The 20340-nt window shown below is 42.9% G+C and overlaps 1 protein-coding gene across 6 annotated transcripts in view; it reads left to right on the top strand.

Annotated features, from left to right (window-relative positions):
- The window catches only part of dgkg (diacylglycerol kinase, gamma), a 188977-nt gene that overhangs the window by 56744 nt on the left and 111893 nt on the right, over positions 1-20340 (top strand). For all 6 annotated transcript variants that reach the window (XM_075480301.1, XM_075480299.1, XM_075480303.1 and 3 more), the window contains 8 exons: positions 2256-2330; positions 4531-4650; positions 5615-5732; positions 6279-6367; positions 7812-7928; positions 15903-16001; positions 18649-18759; positions 18844-18917. In XM_075480301.1, coding sequence (XP_075336416.1) covers positions 2256-2330; positions 4531-4650; positions 5615-5732; positions 6279-6367; positions 7812-7928; positions 15903-16001; positions 18649-18759; positions 18844-18917 — 803 coding nt within the window. The remainder of the gene's footprint in view (positions 1-2255; positions 2331-4530; positions 4651-5614; positions 5733-6278; positions 6368-7811; positions 7929-15902; positions 16002-18648; positions 18760-18843; positions 18918-20340) is intronic.

The following is a 20340-nucleotide window of genomic DNA, read 5'->3' as shown; positions in this document are numbered from 1 at the left end:
GACCTTGTTCTGGTTTCAGATCTTGTTCTGGTTTCAGGCCTTGTTCTGGTTTCAGACCTTGTTCTGGTTTAAGATCTTGTTCATGTTTCAGACCTTGTTCTGGTTTCAGGCCTTGTTCTGGTTTCAGACCTTGTTCTGGTTTCAGACCTTGTTCTGGTTTCAGTTCTTGTTCTGGTTTCAGATCTTGTTCTGGTTTCAGACCTTGTTCTGGTTTCAGACCTTGTTCTGGTTTAAGATCTTGTTCTGGTTTCAGGCCTTGTTCTGGTTTCAGACATTGTTCTGGTTTCAGACCTTGTTCTGGTTTCAGACCTTGTTCTGGTTTCAGTTCTTGTTCTGGTTTCAGTTCTTGTTCTGGTTTCAGACCTTGTTCTGGTTTCAGACCTTGTTCTGGTTTAAGATCTTGTTCTGGTTTCAGGCCTTGTTCTGGTTTCAGACATTGTTCTGGTTTCAGACCTTGTTCTGGTTTCAGGCCTTGTTCTGGTTTCAGGCCTTGTTCTGGTTTCAGACATTGTTCTGGTTTCAGATCTTGTTCTGGTTTCAGGCCTTGTTCTGGTTTCAGACATTGTTCTGGTTTCAGCCCTTGTTCTGGTTTCAGACCTTGTTCTGGTTTCAGGCCTTGTTCTGGTTTCAGACCTTGTTCTGGTTTCAGACCTTGTCATGGTTTCAGACATTGTTCTGGTTTCAGACCTTGTTCTGGTTTCAGACCGTGTTCTGGTTTCAGATCTTGTTCTGGTTTCAGACCTTGTTCTGGTTTCAGGCCTTGTTCTGGTTTCAGACCTTGTTCTGGTTTCAGGCCTTGTTCTGGTTTCAGGCCTTGTTCATGTTTCAGACCTTGTCATGGTTTCAGACATTGTTCTGGTTTCAGATCTTGTTCTGGTTTCAGACCTTGTTCTGGTTTCAGACCTTGTTTTGGTTTCAGGCCTTTTTCTGGTTTCAGACCTTGTCATGGTTTCAGACCTTGTTCTGGTTTCAGATCTTGTTCTGGTTTCAGATCTTGTTCTGGTTTCAGACCGTGTTCTGGTTTCAGGCCTTGTTCTGGTTTCAGACCTTGTTCTGGTTTCAGACCTTGTTCTGGTTTCAGGGCTTGTTCTGGTTTCAGATCTTGTTCTGGTTTCAGACCTTGTTCTGGTTTCAGATCTTGTTCTGGTTTCAGACCTTGTTCTGGTTTCAGACCTTGTTCTGGTTTCAGACCTTGTTCTGGTTTCAGGCAATGTTCTGGTTTCAGGCCTTGTTCTGGTTTCAGACCTTGTTCTGGTTTCAGGCCTTGTTCTGGTTTCAGACATTGTTCTGGTTTCAGACCTTGTTCTGGTTTCAGACCTTGTTCTGGTTTCAGACATTGTTCTGGTTTCAGACCTTGTTCTGGTTTCAGGCCTTGTTCTGGTTTCAGGCCTTGTTCTGGTTTCAGACCTTGTTCTGGTTTCAGGCCTTGTTCTGGTTTCAGACATTGTTCTGGTTTCAGACCTTGTTCTGGTTTCAGATCTTGTTCTGGTTTCAGACCGTGTTCTGGTTTCAGATCGTGTTCTGGTTTCAGACCTTGTTTTGGTTTCAGATCGTGTTCTGGTTTCAGGCCTTTTTCTGGTTTCAGGCCTTGTTCTGGTTTCAGACCTTGTTCTGGTTTCAGACCTTGTTCTGGTTTCAGATCGTGTTCTGGTTTCAGGCCTTGTTCTGGTTTCAGACCTTGTTCTGGTTTCAGACATTGTTCTGGTTTCAGACATTGTTCTGGTTTCAGGCCTTGTTCTGGTTTCAGGCCTTGTTCTGGTTTCAGATCTTGTTCTGGTTTCAGACCTTGTTCTGGTTTCAGACATTGTTCTGGTTTCAGGCCTTGTTCTGGTTTCAGGCCTTGTTCTGGTTTCAGATCTTGTTCTGGTTTCAGACCTTGTTCTGGTTTCAGACCTTGTTCTGGTTTCAGGCCTTGTTCTGGTTTCAGATCTTGTTCTGGTTTCAGACCATGTTCTGGTTTCAGACCTTGTTCTGGTTTCAGATCTTGTTCTGGTTTCAGACCATGTTCTGGTTTCAGGCCTTGTTCTGGTTTCAGGCCTTGTTCTGGTTTCAGATCTTGTTCTGGTTTCAGACATTGTTCTGGTTTCAGATCTTGTTCTGGTTTCAGACCATGTTCTGGTTTCAGACCTTGTTCTGGTTTCAGATCTTGTTCTGGTTTCAGACCATGTTCTGGTTTCAGACCTTGTTCTGGTTTCAGGCCTTGTTCTGGTTTCAGGCCTTGTTCTGGTTTCAGGCCTTTTTCTTTCTCTTTGCAGGAGCTGGACCGCATCATTAATCAGATGGTGCACGTGGCAGAGTACCTGGAGTGGGATTCAACAGAACTGCAACCGGTGAGCAAACACAGAGTCTCCACCGGGGGGCGCTGAGCAGAAACCCGAAGGTGAACGGGCTCTGCTCACCTGAGGGCCGGCCGAGGCCTCGGCTCACTTTTAGAAAGAGAAGATCAGCCACAGTTTGGAGGAATAAATATTTTCCTCTTCTTCACCTGTTCTTATGTCAGAACATCCTTCCCAAACTAATCTTATTTTTACCAGCTCACCCCTTCCTGACTGTCCTGGAGCTCTCTCCATGTTTAACCTGCTCTCAATACTTTCTAACAGAGTCATTTTAGCACCAAAGGTAACAACAAAACAACCTGCAACACGTCCCATGAAAGTCAGGACAGAGAACCTTCTCCCAACACTTAGAGACGTTCTGACAGTGAGGACACCAGGTGATGCAGAGTTCCAGCTGTTATTTTGTCCCATTCTTCCTGCAGACGCCTTAAAGGGACAGTTCGCCTCTTTTGACATGAAGCTGTATGACATCCCATATCAGCAACATCATTTATGAACATCTTCTTACCCCCTGCTGCGTCCTGTGAGCAGAGTTCCAGCCTGGTTTTGGTGTTGATGAAGGTAGTCCGGCTAGTTGGCTGGGGTTTAAAAAATAAAGCGTTTTGCTTCTCAAAACAATATGCGTTCAAAAGAGTAATACATTTGCATCACAAAATCATTCTCCAGGAAAAAGTCAGACCTCACAATCGCTTGGTGCTATTTTCTCTCCCTTCGTATCACTGCCTGCTGCCGCCTGCCGACAGCCGCGCCTGTTACGGTGTTTGCTGCTCGGTCTGCACGGTCTACACAGCAGGCAGTGATACGAAGAGAGAGAAAATAGGGCAAAGCGATTGGCCCTATTTTTTTGTAGCACACGTTTCCACCGTGTGACGCTCCATCCCAGACGCCTCCGAGCCCAGAGAAGTGGACGCCGCCTCTGGACCAGGTTAACATCAGGCTAACATCAGGCTAACATTAGGCTAACATCAGGCTAACATCAGGTTAACTCCAGGCTAACATCAGGCTAACATCAGGTTAACATCAGGCTAACATCAGGCTAACATTAGACTAACATCAGGCTAACATCAGGCTAACACCAGGCTAACATCAGGCTAACATAAGGCTAACATCAGGCTAACATCAGGCTAACACCAGGTTAACATCAGGCTAACATCAGGCTAACATCAGGCTAACAACTGGCTAACATCAGGCTAACATCAGGTTAACTCCAGGCTAACATCAGGCTAACATCAGGCTAACATTAGACTAACATCAGGCTAACATCAGGCTAACACCAGGCTAACATCAGGCTAACATAAGGCTAACATCAGGCTAACATTAGGCTAACATCAGGCTAACATCAGGCTAACACCAGGTTAACATCAGGCTAACATCAGGCTAACATAAGGCTAACATCAGGCTAACATCAGGCTAACAACTGGCTAACATCAGGCTAACATCAGGCTAACATCGGGCTAACATCAGGCTAACATTAGGCTAACACCGGGCTAACACCAGGCTAATATCAGGCTAACATTAGGCTAACATCAGGCTAACATCGGGCTAACATCAGGCTAACATCAGGCTAACATCAGGCTAACATTAGGCTAACATCAGGCTGACATCAGGCTAACATCAGGCTGACATCAGGCTAACATCGGGCTAACATCAGGCTAACAATAGGCTAACATCAGGCTAACATCAGGCTTCTTCTCTGCACAGTAAAGCCTGTGAATGGAACTCTGGATCGTGGTGCTGGACAAAGGTTTCCCACAGTAATCCCTTGTCCGTGTGCTTCTATCAGCTGCTGATGAATGAGAGTTCTTGATGCACCGCCGTCTGAGGGGTCAGAGGTCACGGGGGTCCAGCTTAGGCTCGCTCCCTTGTCCTTTACACTGAAACTCCTCCAGATTCGCTGAATGCTTTCATGATATGCTGCTCTGCAGAGGGAGAAATATGCAGATCCCTTCCAGTCTTTCTCTGAGGAACTTTGTTTTAAACACATTTGTGGACAAACCGGAGCTCCTCTGAACATCTCTGCTCCTCTCAGACTCATCATGGAGGCTGATTTAGGACCAGATCCTGGTTATAATCTTTGTATTTCATACATAACCACTCGCCCTCTATCTATTGGCCCAACTTTTCCTGGTTTCAAGTTGTAAAGATGACCTGAATGAGAGTAAAAAAGATGAGTCGGTGTTGTTCTCCGTCACAGATACTGAAGGAGATGATGGAGGAGATCGACTACGATCGAGACGGGACGGTCACACTGGAGGAGTGGATCCGAGGCGGCCTCACCACCATCCCTTTACTCGTCCTGCTGGGCATGGATACGGTACATAAGAGTGTGTGTTTGGGACTGGATGAGTCTGAATGTTTAGGGTTCTTTCCACATTTTTTAAGCATTTTTAGTTATATTTATTTATATTTTGATGAAGATTTTAGAAAGGAAAACCCACCTTTGTGCCACAGGATGTGAAACAAACAGTCCTATGTCATCAGAACTCTAATGTAGACTTCAGTTTTTAACATAAACTCAGATCATGCAGCCGCTTCTTCTTACTGAATGTTATAACGAGGGCTGGGCAAGTTAACTCGTTATTATCGCATTAACTTGTTAATTATTTAACATCGATAAATATTTTATCGCGCATTAACGCAGGTTTTATTATGTTTTTTCTTATTGTAAAAGTCTGTTGCTCACAGGCTTTTATTTTGTAAAAGTCTGTCGCTCACAGGCTTTTATTTTGTAAAAGTCTGCTGCTGTCTGCTGTGGAACAGGAAAAGAAAGTAATCGGCGGATCCACCAAACATGGAGAAGGGTACGGAACTTTTACTCGGCCAGTTTCATGTTAAAGTTCTTCCAGACGGCGGAGTCGACAGAACCAAAGTCATCTGTAAACACTGCCAAGTTGAATTGTCTTCTCAGCGTAGTAGTTCCAGTCTAAAATATCACTTAAAGGCAAAACACACAACTGATAGCAGCAAGTCATTCAAGGAAACAGACAGTGGAGCGAGGCTTCTACATAAAAACTACAGAAAGATGCTGATGTTAAAAGTGTGTTTGCACAACAAATGTTATGGCACTTTCATTCATATGGCAGCACATTTAAAATAAAGCTAAATGCTAAAAGCTATACACTACTTTTGGATTAATTTTTGGATTCTGCGTACAAATGAGATTAATCGTGATTAATCAGGGAAATCATGTGATTAATTAGATTAAACATTTTAATCGTTGCCCAGCCCTAGTTATAATCCGTGTTTCCACAAACTGACCTTTTGCTGTGACCTGTCAGAACGTGCAGGAGGACGGGCAGCATGTGTGGCGTCTGAAGCACTTCAACAAGCCGGCGTACTGCAACTACTGCCACACCATGCTGCTGGGGGTCCGCAAGCAGGGCCTCTGCTGCTCCCGTGAGTCCCTCACCCTCCATCTTCCTCATCCTGCTTTCACTCCCTGCAGCCGCCTTAAAGGGATAGTTTGCCTCTTTTGACATGAAGCTGTGTAACATCCCATATCAGCAGCATCATTTATGAACATCTGGTCTGACTTTTTCCTGGAGAACCATTTTGTGATGCAAATGTATTACTCTGTTGAACGCATATTGTTCTGAGAAGCAAGACGCTTTATTTTTTAAACCCCAGCCAACTAGCCGGACTACCTTCATCAACACCAAAACGAGGCTGGAACTCTGCTCACAGGACGCAGCAGGGGGTAAGAAGATGTTCAGAAATGATGTTGCTGATATGGGATGTTACACAGCTTCATGTCAGAAGAGGCGAACTATCCCTTTAAGTAGTCCCTGAGTGTGTCTGAGTCGGTGTTGTTTCCAGTTAAAGAAACCACGAACAGTCCCATCAGGAGGAGTTTCATCACTGATTGAGCTTCTCTGCAGGCGCTCCCTTACTGTCTGAACTCATTTCTGTCTAATTCCCTGAGCTCTTGTTGTTTCCCATCAGTATGCAAGTACACGGTGCACGAACGCTGCGTGTCCAAGGACATCGCCGCCTGCATCAGCACGTACGCCAAGTCCCGCAGACACACCAACGTAAGTGCACGGGCTGAAAAACCCGTTTTTATTTCTGTTGTTCTGTGAATTCACATCTAAGATTGAGTCATTTCCAGAACCGTGACGTATTATAATAACTGCTTTCATGCTGAAAAAGCTCTCATAGGCTGCGTTCACACTGCAGGTCGTACACATTATGATTTCAATGCGACCGCCATCAGACCCTGAAGCTGCGTTTATGGAAGTAAATGTGGACGCTGCAGCGTGTGTGCATCAGTCCCAGAGGTGGGTAGAGCAGCCAAAAACTGTGCTCAAGTAAAAGTATCGTTACTTTAGAATAATATGACTCGAGTAAAAATAAAAAGTAGTCATCCAAATAATTCCTTGAGTAAGAGTAAAAAAGTGCTCGGTGAAAAAACTACTCGAGTACTGAGTAACTGTTGAGTAACGTCTGATTTATTTGTTAACACAAGCATTCAATCAGACAGACAAAAATACTAAATAATCATCTTTAGGCAAATTAGAGTTCATACAGTTGATAAAATAAATTAAAATGAATGAATTCATTACAAAATAGCTTAAATTAAAATAATCCAGGTAAATTCAAGAACTTCAATAAAAAATAAAAGAGACTTAGGAAATGTTTAAAACATATGTAACCCATATGTAACCTAAAAAACAAACATTCACCTATCCATGGGGGAAAAACGAGTTTAGGAAACTTAGCGCTACATGTTTCCTCAAGTTAGATGTTGAGTTTCTGCTGAAATGTGCGTTTGTTTTGGTTGCCACAGAAGACACATAATGTAGCTGCTGTTTCTCACTCTTTGTAAGGTAAACATGCTTTCAGTATGAGGCCTCGTCTGCGTCTTCATTTCCCACCGTTGGTTCTGACATTTTTCATCTGTTTCTTTCTTTGTTTGCTACGACTGCTAATGCTAAAGCTAACCCGTCCCGCCGCTGAGATCGAGTACGGTCACGTGACCAGACCGCACGGCTGCGTCTGATTGGTGGAACACAGTCAGGTGGTAGAGCCTTTGGCGGAAGTCTCTCTCTCTGTCAGAATAAAACATTAAAATGAGGCGTACGCGGGGGGATAAAAATAATGAGGCGTAGAATACCAAAGAGGTAAGAAGAAAAGTAACCAGCTCATTGTAGCCTAATGTAGCGGAGTAAGAGGACAGTTTCTGCTGCACACATCTACTCAAGGAAAAGTAAAAAGTATAGAGATTTAAAACTACTCCTAGAAGTATAATTTTTTCAAAAACTCACTCAAGTAAATGTAACTCGTTACTACCCACCTCTGCTCGTTTCTGAGAGTTTTAATCAAGCCCAAAACCTCACTTTTTTAGTAATAAATGGATGTTGGGAGGATGTATATCCAGGTGCTTCATATTTGTTCCAAAGTGCTGCATTTCTGCTGAATAACTGATGTAAATAATGTTTAATCTCAGGATGCTGAAGTCTCTCTTCTGTCCCGCAGGCTATGCAGCACGTTTGGATGGAGGGAAACTCTCCGACAAAGTGCGACCGCTGTCACAGAAGCATCAAGTGCTACCAGGGCCTGACGGGCCTGCACTGCGTCTGGTGTCAGATCACGGTGAGTCGCTGCCTTCTGCAGACACAGCTGAACTCTCACCAGGTCACGCTTTAATCTGCAGTCAGCAAATATCACCACAGAGACACAGAGGAGGCAACACTGCCCCCCAGAGACCGACAGCAGCAACTGCAGACAGGAGGGACATGACTGAAACTTCTCTCTGAAGGGTCGGAGCTGCTTAGTAGGGCCGGCACGGTATATGTATTCGTACCGAACCGTCACGGTACGGGGGTCACGGTTCGGTACGCGCATTTCCACGCAGAATACACACGGTACGGAAGTTTTCTGAACGCGGAACTGTTATTTTGCAAGAGTTTCCTTCAGGACCCATTTAAACACTGCCACATGCAAGCTCTGATTGGTCCGTAGAGATATACGCTTTCGGACAGAGTAGTTCTAAGAACGCAGTTATCAGAACTGTCCTACTCGAATTTCGTTCTGATAACTGTCCTTCTGTTTCAGTCTGCATTCGCACATGAGTTGGGACCTGATAGGGACTGATGCGCCGCGCGCAGCCGTCTGCGTCAGTGGCGTGTTAGCCGTTAGCCGTTTAGCGCCACATTCAACAAAACAGAACAAAAAACCCGAGAGAAGAAAAAACACCACAAAGAAGCTAATATGGAGAGCAGGGAGGCCACCGTGTTCATGGTCTGCATGATGGTGATATTAATCATGGACATCACATCAGGCGTCTAATATCGAGGCTGGAAGAGCTCACAGAGAGTCAGGAGACGATACTGTTTCATTTCATGAAGGAAGAAAGGAGAGCAGAGCGCTGCAGACAAAGGAGACAACGTGTAAGTTTAACTTATTAAACATACGCCGGTTCTGTCTGTGTGGTATGATGAAACATTTCAGCCGTGATAGCATGACATGGGGCGTAGCTACCGACCACCACACACTTCCGTCAGATTCGTTCTATAGAACCATGAAAAGACCCGACCAATTGCGTCTCCCAAATGTGTTACAACAACCCCTGGATACGAATACATGCAGAGCAAAAAAAATCACCGAAGCAATTGGAATTTACATTGCATCTGCTATGCGCCCATATTCCACTGTGGAAGAGGCAGGATTCAGATATCTGTTACATGTGCTCGAACCTCGCTACACGCCTCCTTCGGCACTGTACCGAAAATGTACCGAACCGTAGGGTCCAAACCGAGGTACGTACCGAACCGTGAGTTTTTTGTACCGTTCCACCCCTACTGCTTAGAGTGGAAAAAACATCATTTGTTCACTTTAAAGGATTTATAAACACCAGTTTGTTTAGTTTATTTCATGATGTGGTTGAATAAAGTCGGTGTGTGAGTGGCTGGAGCATAAAATTCAGTGTTCAGCAGCAGAAAACGGTCAGAAAAGGTCAATAATTTGCCTGTGAGAGACATAATTTTCCCTCTTTATTTTAGAGCATGAGGGAAATGATCTGATTACAGTTTTTTATAGGAGGGAAACGATAAGTTGCCAGTTTACACCCAAACAGGTAAATGTTGCCATCATGAGGGCCCTGATACAAAAGAGTTGTTGCACGGTAACTTTATGGTGAGTCAGAGGGGAAAAACTCAGAAAACTAACCCTAAAAATAAAGAAATAAAATCTCAGGAGAGATGTGGGTGGAGTCAAAGGAGCCAATCAGAGTCCAGGGCTGTGTTCGAAACCACCTACTGCATACTACATACTGCATACTACATACTACATACTGCCTACTACATACTACATACTGCATACTGCATACTACATAGTGCATACTACATACTACATACTACATACTACATACTTGCATACTACATACTGCATACTACATGCTGCCTACTGCATACTGCATACTACATACTACATACTGCATACTACATACTACATACTTGCATACTACATACTGCATACTACATGCTGCCTACTGCATACTGCATACTACATACTACATACTGCATACTACATACTACATACTTGCATACTACATACTGCATACTACATACTGCATACTGCATACTACATACTGCATACTACATACTGCATACTGCATACTACATACTACATACTGCATACTACATACTGCCTACTGCATACTGCATACTACATACTACATACTGCATACTACATACTGCCTACTGCATACTGCATACTACATACTACATACTGCATACTACATACTACATACTTGCATACTACATACTGCATACTACATACTGCATACTACATACTACATACTTGCATACTGCATACTACATACTGCATACTACATACTACATACTGCATACTACATACTACATACTTGCATACTACATACTGCATACTACATACTGCATACTGCATACTACATACTACATACTGCATACTACATACTGCATACTGCATACTACATACTACATACTGCATACTACATACTGCATACTACATACTGCATACTGCATACTACATACTGCATACTACATACTGCATACTACATACTTGCATACTACATACTGCATACTACATACTACATACTGCATACTACATACTGCATACTACATACTGCATACTGCATACTACATACTGCATACTACATACTGCATACTACATACTTGCATACTACATACTGCATACTACATACTGCATACTACATACTACATACTTGCATACTGCATACTACATACTGCATACTACATACTACATACTGCATACTACATACTACATACTTGCATACTACATACTGCATACTACATACTGCATACTGCATACTACATACTACATACTGCATACTACATACTGCATACTGCATACTACATACTACATACTGCATACTGCATACTACATACTACATACTTGCATACTACATACTACATACTGCATACTACATACTGCATACTACATACTACATACTGCATACTGCATACTACATACTCATTGATCAGACTGTATGCAGAGCGTTTACCCACAATGCATTTCGCTCCTGCCCGAGCCGAAATCAGCCGGCCTGAAGCTGATTTCTCTTAAGCTCTAAACTCTGTAAACTTTAGCAACATTTGAAACATTTTCAGGAGAGAAAGTAGTCGTTTAGATCCCCAACGTGTTGAAAACCTGACAAAATACCGGCTGTTTACAATTTTGTTCCCACGAATTCGGCGCTACTAAAGCTAGCCGCAGTGAGCAACGCACTTTCTGTTATTTTCAGAAAATAAAATACCCGTTGCCTTTTATCACAGGGAAAGCCATTACCATACAATTGGTGCTTTTGTTTTGAAAACAGGAAGTGAACCTATCCTCGTTGTAGCTAGCTTGAAACTGCCGTTTTGACAGAAAATGACGATCGGCGACGTCACGTTACGTTGCATCTTGGGTAGTTTGAGTATGAGTAGTAACCTCATGATGCATACCCAACATTTTGGAGAATCTAGTATGCATCTGGGACCTTAAAAAAAGTTAAAGTTAGTATGAGTAGTGGGAGTAGTAGGCAGCCCTGGTGAAGCAGGTGAGTAGCAGCAAAGGTCTGACTGACAGCGACCACGACAGGCTGATTCCTTAACTTTTACCTTCGTTATTCCTTAAATTAACCTTTTAATTTTTGCTTCTCTGCTCAAACATTTCCTGAAACTGTCTGTTTTCTGCTGTTTGTCACCTTCAGTTACAAGGTACAAGCTAAATAAACTGGAATAGCTGAAACTGTCTGATACTTTTATTGGTACGACCCAGGGGCGGTGCTAGGCATACAGCTGTACGGGGGTCCAGGCCCGCAGCCAGAACCCCCCCCCCCCCACCAACACTGCCGTACTGTATACAGAAAATGAGCCTGTACTGGATGTATAAGAACATTTATTCATATGTGCATGAACCTCAACAGGTTTAACAGAGCTGCAGGCTATCCAAGCAAATAAAAACACCTTTGAGTTCAGCCATTTAGCTTTTCAGTTCCTCCTTCTGTAGCTCATCAAACATAACCAAGTCAGCCTTTTACAACAGGAAATATTCCTAAAAACCACAGTATGCAGAGTATTACAATTTTCAACAGATACTAAATAATGAACAATATTTCAGTCCAGGTACTGAACATTTTTTAATCTTACTGTAGCACAGTCGATAAATACTTCTAAGAGAGGGAATATTGCAAAATAAAAAGCCAGAATCTTAAATTAAGAGCACCCGATATGGTCTGATAAGTTATTCCCCTGATTGAGAAACCTTTTAAACTACCCTACCCACATTTTACCCATTTATAATGCTTAAGATAGTTTAGTAAATAGGCTATAATAGGCAGAGTAGGATATTGTCTCCCGTTTTTCATCTGCCATGGAACCAGACGCTGTTTAAGCCTAAATGTTGTGTATTTGGTGTAAGAAATGACAGTGGCCTATAGGTAGGAACAGAGAAAACAAATCTCTCAGCTCCCTCCACTTCATTCTCAGTTCTCCTTGTTGCTTCTGACTCTGTAAGAATTTCCTGATGTCCATGACCACGATGACGGCAATCCATCTGAGTGTACTGGTTCATACAGCCGACTACGCTTCCATTGGCCCAATGTGTGGGCGAGTATCCGATAAATATGATGTGCGGGCCGCAGTACCTTGCCTTCCAACTCTGATTTTGCGAGCTACGCATCACACACGGTCCATTCGCTGAAAATGCACAGACGCACCCAACGCCTGCGAATACACCAATGCTTCACTTCACTCTTTGGTAGACCTGTGCAGCTAAAGGAGGTTACGTGGTTGAAATAGGGAAAATCGTGCCGTGTTATTCTTCCTTGGCACATCAGTCGGAGCGTAGTCTGAAAGATGTATGTGGGAATGTTTACAGGGGCACAACGCATGTTTAAAGGGGCACAACGCATGTTTACAGGGGCCCAACCAATGTTCCCTCTAAGCTGCGCACGTTCTCAGCGCACAAGAAAATCTAAGCAGCACATAAAATAAAATTCGCCATAAAGGTATTAATTAATATCTAATACTAGACCTAATCTAATCTAATCTAGTTAATTAGACCAATAATGTGTTTTTCTGTACCATTTTTCAATGTAACGCAGTGAGTCACAGGTGTTCAGCAAACATGAAAAATTAGAGGGAACATTGGGCACAACGCATGTTTCCATCGACTCAGATCCAGCAGTTTCCACCCAAAGAGTCCAACTGACCCCGCCCCCATCGTCACAGAAACCAAAACATTTTTATTTACCCTCCATCTGCAACCCCGCTCCACGTAAGCTGAGACGCTGTGTGAGATGTCGATAAAAACTCGTAAAACAACATTTTATTCACAATAAAACATCCAAAGATGCCAAATGTTGAAAGATATCAGCTCATCTTGAATCCGATGGCAGCAGCTGGGACAGCTCCATGTTTCCCCTCCTGCTTTAACAACATCTGTAAACATCTGGAACTGAGGACACCAGCTGCTGGAGCTCTGGGAGAGAAATGTTGTCCCGTTCCTGTCTGATGGAGGACTCCTGGGTCTCCTTTGTTGTGTTGGAAATGTTTTCAGGTGGTGAAACATCTGGACTGCAGGCAGGTCAGTCCAACATCTGGACTTTGTGCTGCTGAAACATGCAAGGCCTTCCCCGAAGAAGGGAGCAGATGTTGCTCTAACACCTGTTTAAGCCATTGATGGAGCCTTTCCAGATGTGCAAGTCTTTTGGATTGTTTACACCATTGATGGAGCCTTTCCAGATGTGCAGGTCTTTGGATTGTTTACACCATTGATGGAGCCTTTCCAGATGTGCAGGTGTTTTGGATTGTTTACAGCATTGATGGAGCCTTTCCAGATGTGCATGTCTTTGGATTGTTTACGCCAATGATGGAGCCTTTCCAGATGTGCAGGTCTTTTGGATTGTTTACGCCATTGATGGAGCCTTTCCAGATGTGCAGGTCTTTTGGATTGTTTACGCCATTGATGGAGCCTTTCCAGATGTGCAGGTCTTTTGGATTGTTTACACCATTGATGGAGCCTTTCCAGATGTGCAGGTCTTTTGGATTGTTTACGCCATTGATGGGGCCTTTCCAGATGTGCAGGTGTTTTGGATTGTTTACGCCATTGATGGAGCCTTTCCAGATGTGCAAGTCTTTGGATTGTTTACACCATTGATGGAGCCTTTCCAGATGTGCAGGTCTTTTGGATTGTTTATACCATTGATGGAGCCTTTCCAGATGTGCAGGTCTTTTGGATTGTGTACACCATTGATGGAGCCTTTCCAGATGTGCAGGTCTTTGGATTGTTTACGCCATTGATGGAGCCTTTCCAGATGTGCAGGTCTTTGGATTGTTTACACCATTGATGGAGCCTTTCCAGATGTGCAGGTCTTTGGATTGTTTACACCATTGATGGAGCCTTTCCAGATGTGCAGGTCTTTGGATGATGTTATGATGGAATATTCAGAGTCCGACCAACGTTTTTTTTCTGAAACTGCTCCACGTCTTTCCTCCTGAGAGACTCTGCCTCTCTGAGGTGCTCTTTTTTACCCCCAGCCACCTCACCGACCCGTTCCTAATGAACCAGATGAGCGACAACACGCTCCTCCAGATGTTTCCAACTTTTCTCGGACGCGTTGCTGCCGTCGGATTCAGGATGAGCTCATATTTTAACCGTGAAGATCGAATTGTTTTCTGTGTTCTACGATGAATAAAATCTTTTCTCCTGATATTTACGAACGCTGTGTTTGCTGTTCAGACGTCAGACGGCGTCCCACCTTCTCCGTGCAGCTAAATGATGGAGAAAACACGAGGCCCCAGGGGTGGAGCAGTGATTTTAAATGTGGGGGGGGGCACATTAGCGCCACATCAAGCCCATAGACACGACGCATAAGTTGGCATCCGATTCGCAAATTAAATGGATGGGCATAAAGGGCCATTTCACTGCATTTTTGCATTTTGATCGCCCTAAACTAGGTCCTGTATGGAAACTACAATAGTAACACTGCTCAAATCTGGATATAATTATTCTAAAGAGGGTACAGATTCATTAAAACCTTGTTTGGGATTTGTGAAACCTTTTTCTGATTTGTGAAAATGCAGAACAGGGCCATTTTACTGCTTTTTTTGTATTCTCATCACCCTAAACTAGGTCCTGTATGGAAACTACAATAGTTAGACTGCTCAAATCTTGATAGAATTATTCTAAAGAGTTCTTTCTTCTTTCTTTTTTATTTTCATTTGGACCATCCAAAATCAGAACCTGTATGAAATATAATTAAATATGGGCTTAATTATTCAGCACGAATGTCTGCTCAGTTTGACCGATGCCTTTTCGTGCAGCGTAAGGGGGCTGAGGTGCGCTCCATTTTGTATGTTGGTGCACTACGAGGGTGGGCAAACCGTTAATATAATCCATCCATGGAGCAAATGGGTTTACTTTTGGAAAATGTGGGGGGGATGAAATCATCTTGCTGTAAAAGTGGGGGTGTTGAAACACCCCCATCCCCCACGGGTGCGACGCCCATGCGAGGCCCGCTCTATAAAACAGCACAAATACAAACATCTCATCAGCTTTTGCTCTGATACTTTACCGACTCAAAGAAAAATAAAGTGCTGCCCACAGATCTTTATTCTTTAATTTAGTGAACAGATGTTTGATTTGGTCACTTTAACAGTTACTCAGCTTGATGTTTCTCCTTGTACCCGCATGGAATCTGCCTGGAATCTGCCTGGAATCTTGAGTCCTTTAACGTCCCCACTCTGCTATTTTGTCGAGGATATTTTTCATCTTATTGAAAGTTTGTAGAAGTAAACATGCGTAAAGCGTCTGAACCACTGAGTTCAGGTGTGAAAGGTTTAAAAAAGGAGGATTATTTATTATTAATTAGTTTCATCTGGAAACTGGAAACTTGAGTTTAAAAGCTGAAGCTGCGTGCAGTTGCTTCTCCTGGCCACTAGATGTCCCCGCTGTCATTGGGTTGGTATCAGAGCTGCTCTCAGCATCACACATCCCGCACAGAAGCAGAAACGGGACCTCTGGCTGATGTTTGAACCCATCAAACAGCTCTCATGTTTCTGCCTCTCTTCTCCTCTGCAGCTTCACAACAAGTGTGCCTCCAACGTAAAGCCCGAGTGTGACGGAGGAGCCCTGAGGGACCACACCCTGCTGCCCTCCTACATCTGCCCCGTCGTCCTGGTGAGAATCCTTCAGTTCAGTCAGGAAACGGGAGAAACTCCGTCTGATTGCTGCTGCGCCTCAGTGTGCACGGTGCTCAGTGTGCACGGTGCTCAGTGTGCACGGTGCTCAGTGTGCACGGTGCTCAGTGTGCACGGTGCTCAGTGTGCACGGTGCTCAGTGTGCACGGTGCTCAGTGTGCACGGTGCTCAGGTTCCTCCACAACCTCCATCCCTCCCATCAAACACACTGCTGTAGGGGCCTGAGATCTGGGGCCCACACAGTCTGCTGCAGGTCTTTCTGCTCTTCTTCTGTGTTTTTTTTTCAGGGCTGGGCGAGTTAACTCGCTAATTATTTAACGCCGATAAATATTTTATCACGCATTAACGCCGTTGTTTGTTAAAACATTTTTTTTTTTTAATTAGTTTATTATTGTAAAAGTATGCTGCTCACAGGCTTTTATTTTGTAAGTCTGTTGCTCACAGGCTTTTATTTTGTAAAAGTCTGTTGCTCACAGGCTTTTATTTTGTGAAAGTCTGTTGCTCACAGGCTTTTATTCTGTAAAAGTCTGTAGCTCACAGGCTTTTATTTTGTTAAAGTCTGTTGCTCACAGGCTTTTATTTTGTAAAAATCTGTTGCTCACAGGCTTTTATTTTGTAAAAGTCTGCTGCTCACAGGCTTTTATTTTGTAAAAGTCTGTTGCTCACAGGCTTTTATTTTGTAAAAATCTGTTGCTCACAGGCTTTTATTTTGTAAAAGTCTGTTGCTCACAGGCTTTTATTTTGTTAAAGTCTGTTGCTCACAGGCTTTTATTTTGTAAAAGTCTGCTGCTGTCTGCTGCGGAACAGGAAAAGAAAGTAATCGGCGGATCCACCAAACATGGAGAAGGGTACGGAACTTTTACTCGGCCATTTTCATGTTAAAGTTCTTCCAGACGGCGGAGTCGACAGAACCAAAGTCATCTGTAAACACTGCCAAGTTGAATTGTCTTCTCAGCGTAGTAGTTCCAGTCTAAAATATCACTTAAAGGCAAAACACACAACTGATAGCAGCAAGTCATTCAAGGAAACAGACAGTGGAGCGAGGCTTCTACATAAAAACTACAGAAAGATGCTGATGTTAAAAGTGTGTTTGCACAACAAATGTTATGGCACTTTCATTCATATGGCAGCACATTTAAAATAAAGCTAAATGCTAAAAGCTATACGCTACTTTTGGATTCATTTTGGGATTCTGCGTACAAATGCGATTAATCGTGATTAATCAGGGAAATCATGTGATTAATTAGATTAAACACTTTTGTTCGCAATGGAAGACCGTAGTTCTGCCACGCCACAGGAGAAGGGATCCTCATCGCCAAAAAAGCAAAAAAGAGAATCTTGACACATACCGCCTGCCGTAGTTCAACGCACATTTGAAAACGCGAGGCGCTAGAGAGCAAATTCATTCGACTTTGCAAAATAAAATTGATCCACTAGATGGGGGAAGAAATTACACAGTGTCCCTTTAAAATGAGGCGTACGCGGGGGGATAAAAATGAGGCGTAGAATACCAAAGAGGTAAGAAGAAAAGTAACCAGCTCATTGTAGCCTAATGTAGCGGAGTAAGAGGACAGTTTCTGCTGCACACATCTACTCAAGGAAAAGTAACCCCCTCAAACCTTTAAATGTAAAAATGGACGTTTATCAACAAGAGAAAATAAGCTGCTGGAACATTTTGGGTTCATACGTCTGAAATCGTGCTGTTCCAACCTTTTCTTTGAGGGTTTCGCAGCAGCCCCAGAACATGTTAACAGTAAATATGAATGCACCCACTTCACCTCCCTGTTGGGTTCAGTAAGGAAACCAACTGCTGATCCAGATGTGGAGCCTCTCAGCAGCTGGACCGACCTGCCAGCACCACAGCTGACTGGTGAGGTTTCCCACCACCTGCCTCCATTTCACGCTCAGAGACGGTTCTGGACTCAGATCTCAGTTTCCTGCTCAAACACATCGCTGACTGAACGATTTTGTGCTCGTCGTGCACGCTGTCAGCGCTCGTTTCACGCGCCCAAAGCGCTCCGATGCACCTGCAGAGCGCGTTCTGCTGACTCCAGGCTTCATCACAGTAAACTCTATTAGAGTAACTGTCATCCTTTCTGCCTTGTATTTTTAAAATTCAGTAAGAACTCGAGCTTCTTAAGTAAAATTAAACATTTTATTAACGTAATACATGAATTATGGGGGAAGAGTAAGTTTTACTTAGGTTTCCTCGTACAATTTAAATGTTTAATAGTTGTATGTACATAAACCTAGAAATACTACATAAACTTTACTCTGAAAGTGTATCGTTAAAATCTACTAAGTTACTTCATAACAGCAAATACTACAGATATATAACATTTACTTAAAACTTTGAGTAAAATGATGTTCCTGCCTATGAAAAACAAGTAGACTTAACTTCATTTGTTAAATAAATATAACTTAAAACTTAGATGTAATTAAGTAAATGTTACTTAATATCTTCAAAACTGTTGTGTTTTATGGTAAGTAAAATTGACTTGATATATCAGCATTAAATCTTACTTAAATCATTTGAGTGCAAATACTTCCAAAGGGTTTTTTAAGTAAATCTTATGAGTTGTTTTTTTCAGTCCAGGTGCAGAGACTCACCACTCTTTGTTTCCCAGGATCGTCATTCTCTGGTGAAGCGGGGCGAAGGGGACTCGCCCCCCAGCACCAGCCCCGATGACCCCAGTCAGACCTTCAAATTCTCTCCTGGGGACGGACAAGCGCTGCAGGTACTCCGCTCCGGCACCCGGCAGGGGGTTTAAAGTGACCCCGCAGAGCTGGTTAAACTGAGTGTGTTTGCCCCCCGTCTGCAGGTCACCCCTCTGCCAGGAACCCACCCGCTTCTGGTCCTCGTCAACCCCAAGAGTGGAGGCAGGCAGGGCGAGCGGTAAGAGTCTGTGGCCCCCAGCTCTGCACTTAGGCTGTGTTCGAAACCGCCTACTGCATACTACATACTACATACTTCCATACTGCATACTACATACTACATACTACATACTACATACTGCATACTGCATACTACATACTTCCATACCGCATACTACATACTACATACTACATACTGCATACTGTATACTACATACTGCATACTACATACTGCATACTACACACTGCATGCTACATACTACATACTACATACTGCATACTGCATACTGTATACTACATACTACATACTGCATACTGTATACTACATACTACATACTGCATACTACATACTACATACTACATACTGCATACTGTATACTACATACTGCATACTACATACTGCATACTACATACTGCATACTGCATACTGCATACTGCATACTGCATACTACATACTGCATACTACATACTGCATACTACATACTGCATACTACATACTGTATACTACATACTGCATACTACATACTGCATACTACATACTGCATACTGCATACTGCATACTACATACTGCATACTACATACTGCATACTACATACTGCATACTACATACTGTATACTACATACTGCATACTACATACTGCATACTACATACTGCATACTGCATACTGCATACTGCATACTGCATACTACATACTACATACTGCATACTGCATACTACATACTACATACTGCATACTGCATACTGCATACTACATACTACATACTGCATACTGCATACTGCATACTACATACTACATACTGCATGCTACATACTACATACTACATACTACATACTGCATGCTACATACTACATACTACATACTGCATGCTACATACTACATACTACATACTACATACTACATACTGCATACTACATACTGCATACTGCATACTACATACTACATACTGCATACTGCATACTACATACTACATACTACATACTGCATGCTACATACTGCATACTACATACTTCCATACTGCATACTACATACTACATACTACATACTGCATACTGCATACTACATACTTCCATACCGCATACTACATACTACATACTACATACTGCATACTGTATACTACATACTGCATACTACATACTGCATACTACACACTGCATGCTACATACCGCATACTACATACTACATACTGCATACTGCATACTACATACTACATACTGCATACTACATACTGCATACTGCATACTGCATACTACATACTACATACTACATACTACATACTGCATACTACATACTGCATACTGCATACTGCATACTACATACTACATACTGCATGCTACATACTACATACTACATACTACATACTGCATGCTACATACTACATACTACATACTACATACTGCATGCTACATACTACATACTACATACTACATACTGCATGCTACATAC

The sequence above is a fragment of the Odontesthes bonariensis genome, chromosome 12 (genome assembly GCF_027942865.1).
Source record: "Odontesthes bonariensis isolate fOdoBon6 chromosome 12, fOdoBon6.hap1, whole genome shotgun sequence".
Taxonomy (NCBI): Eukaryota; Metazoa; Chordata; class Actinopteri; order Atheriniformes; family Atherinopsidae; genus Odontesthes; species Odontesthes bonariensis.
The sequence above is the reverse complement of the archived record's forward strand: the minus strand, read 5'-3'. Positions and strand labels throughout refer to the sequence as shown.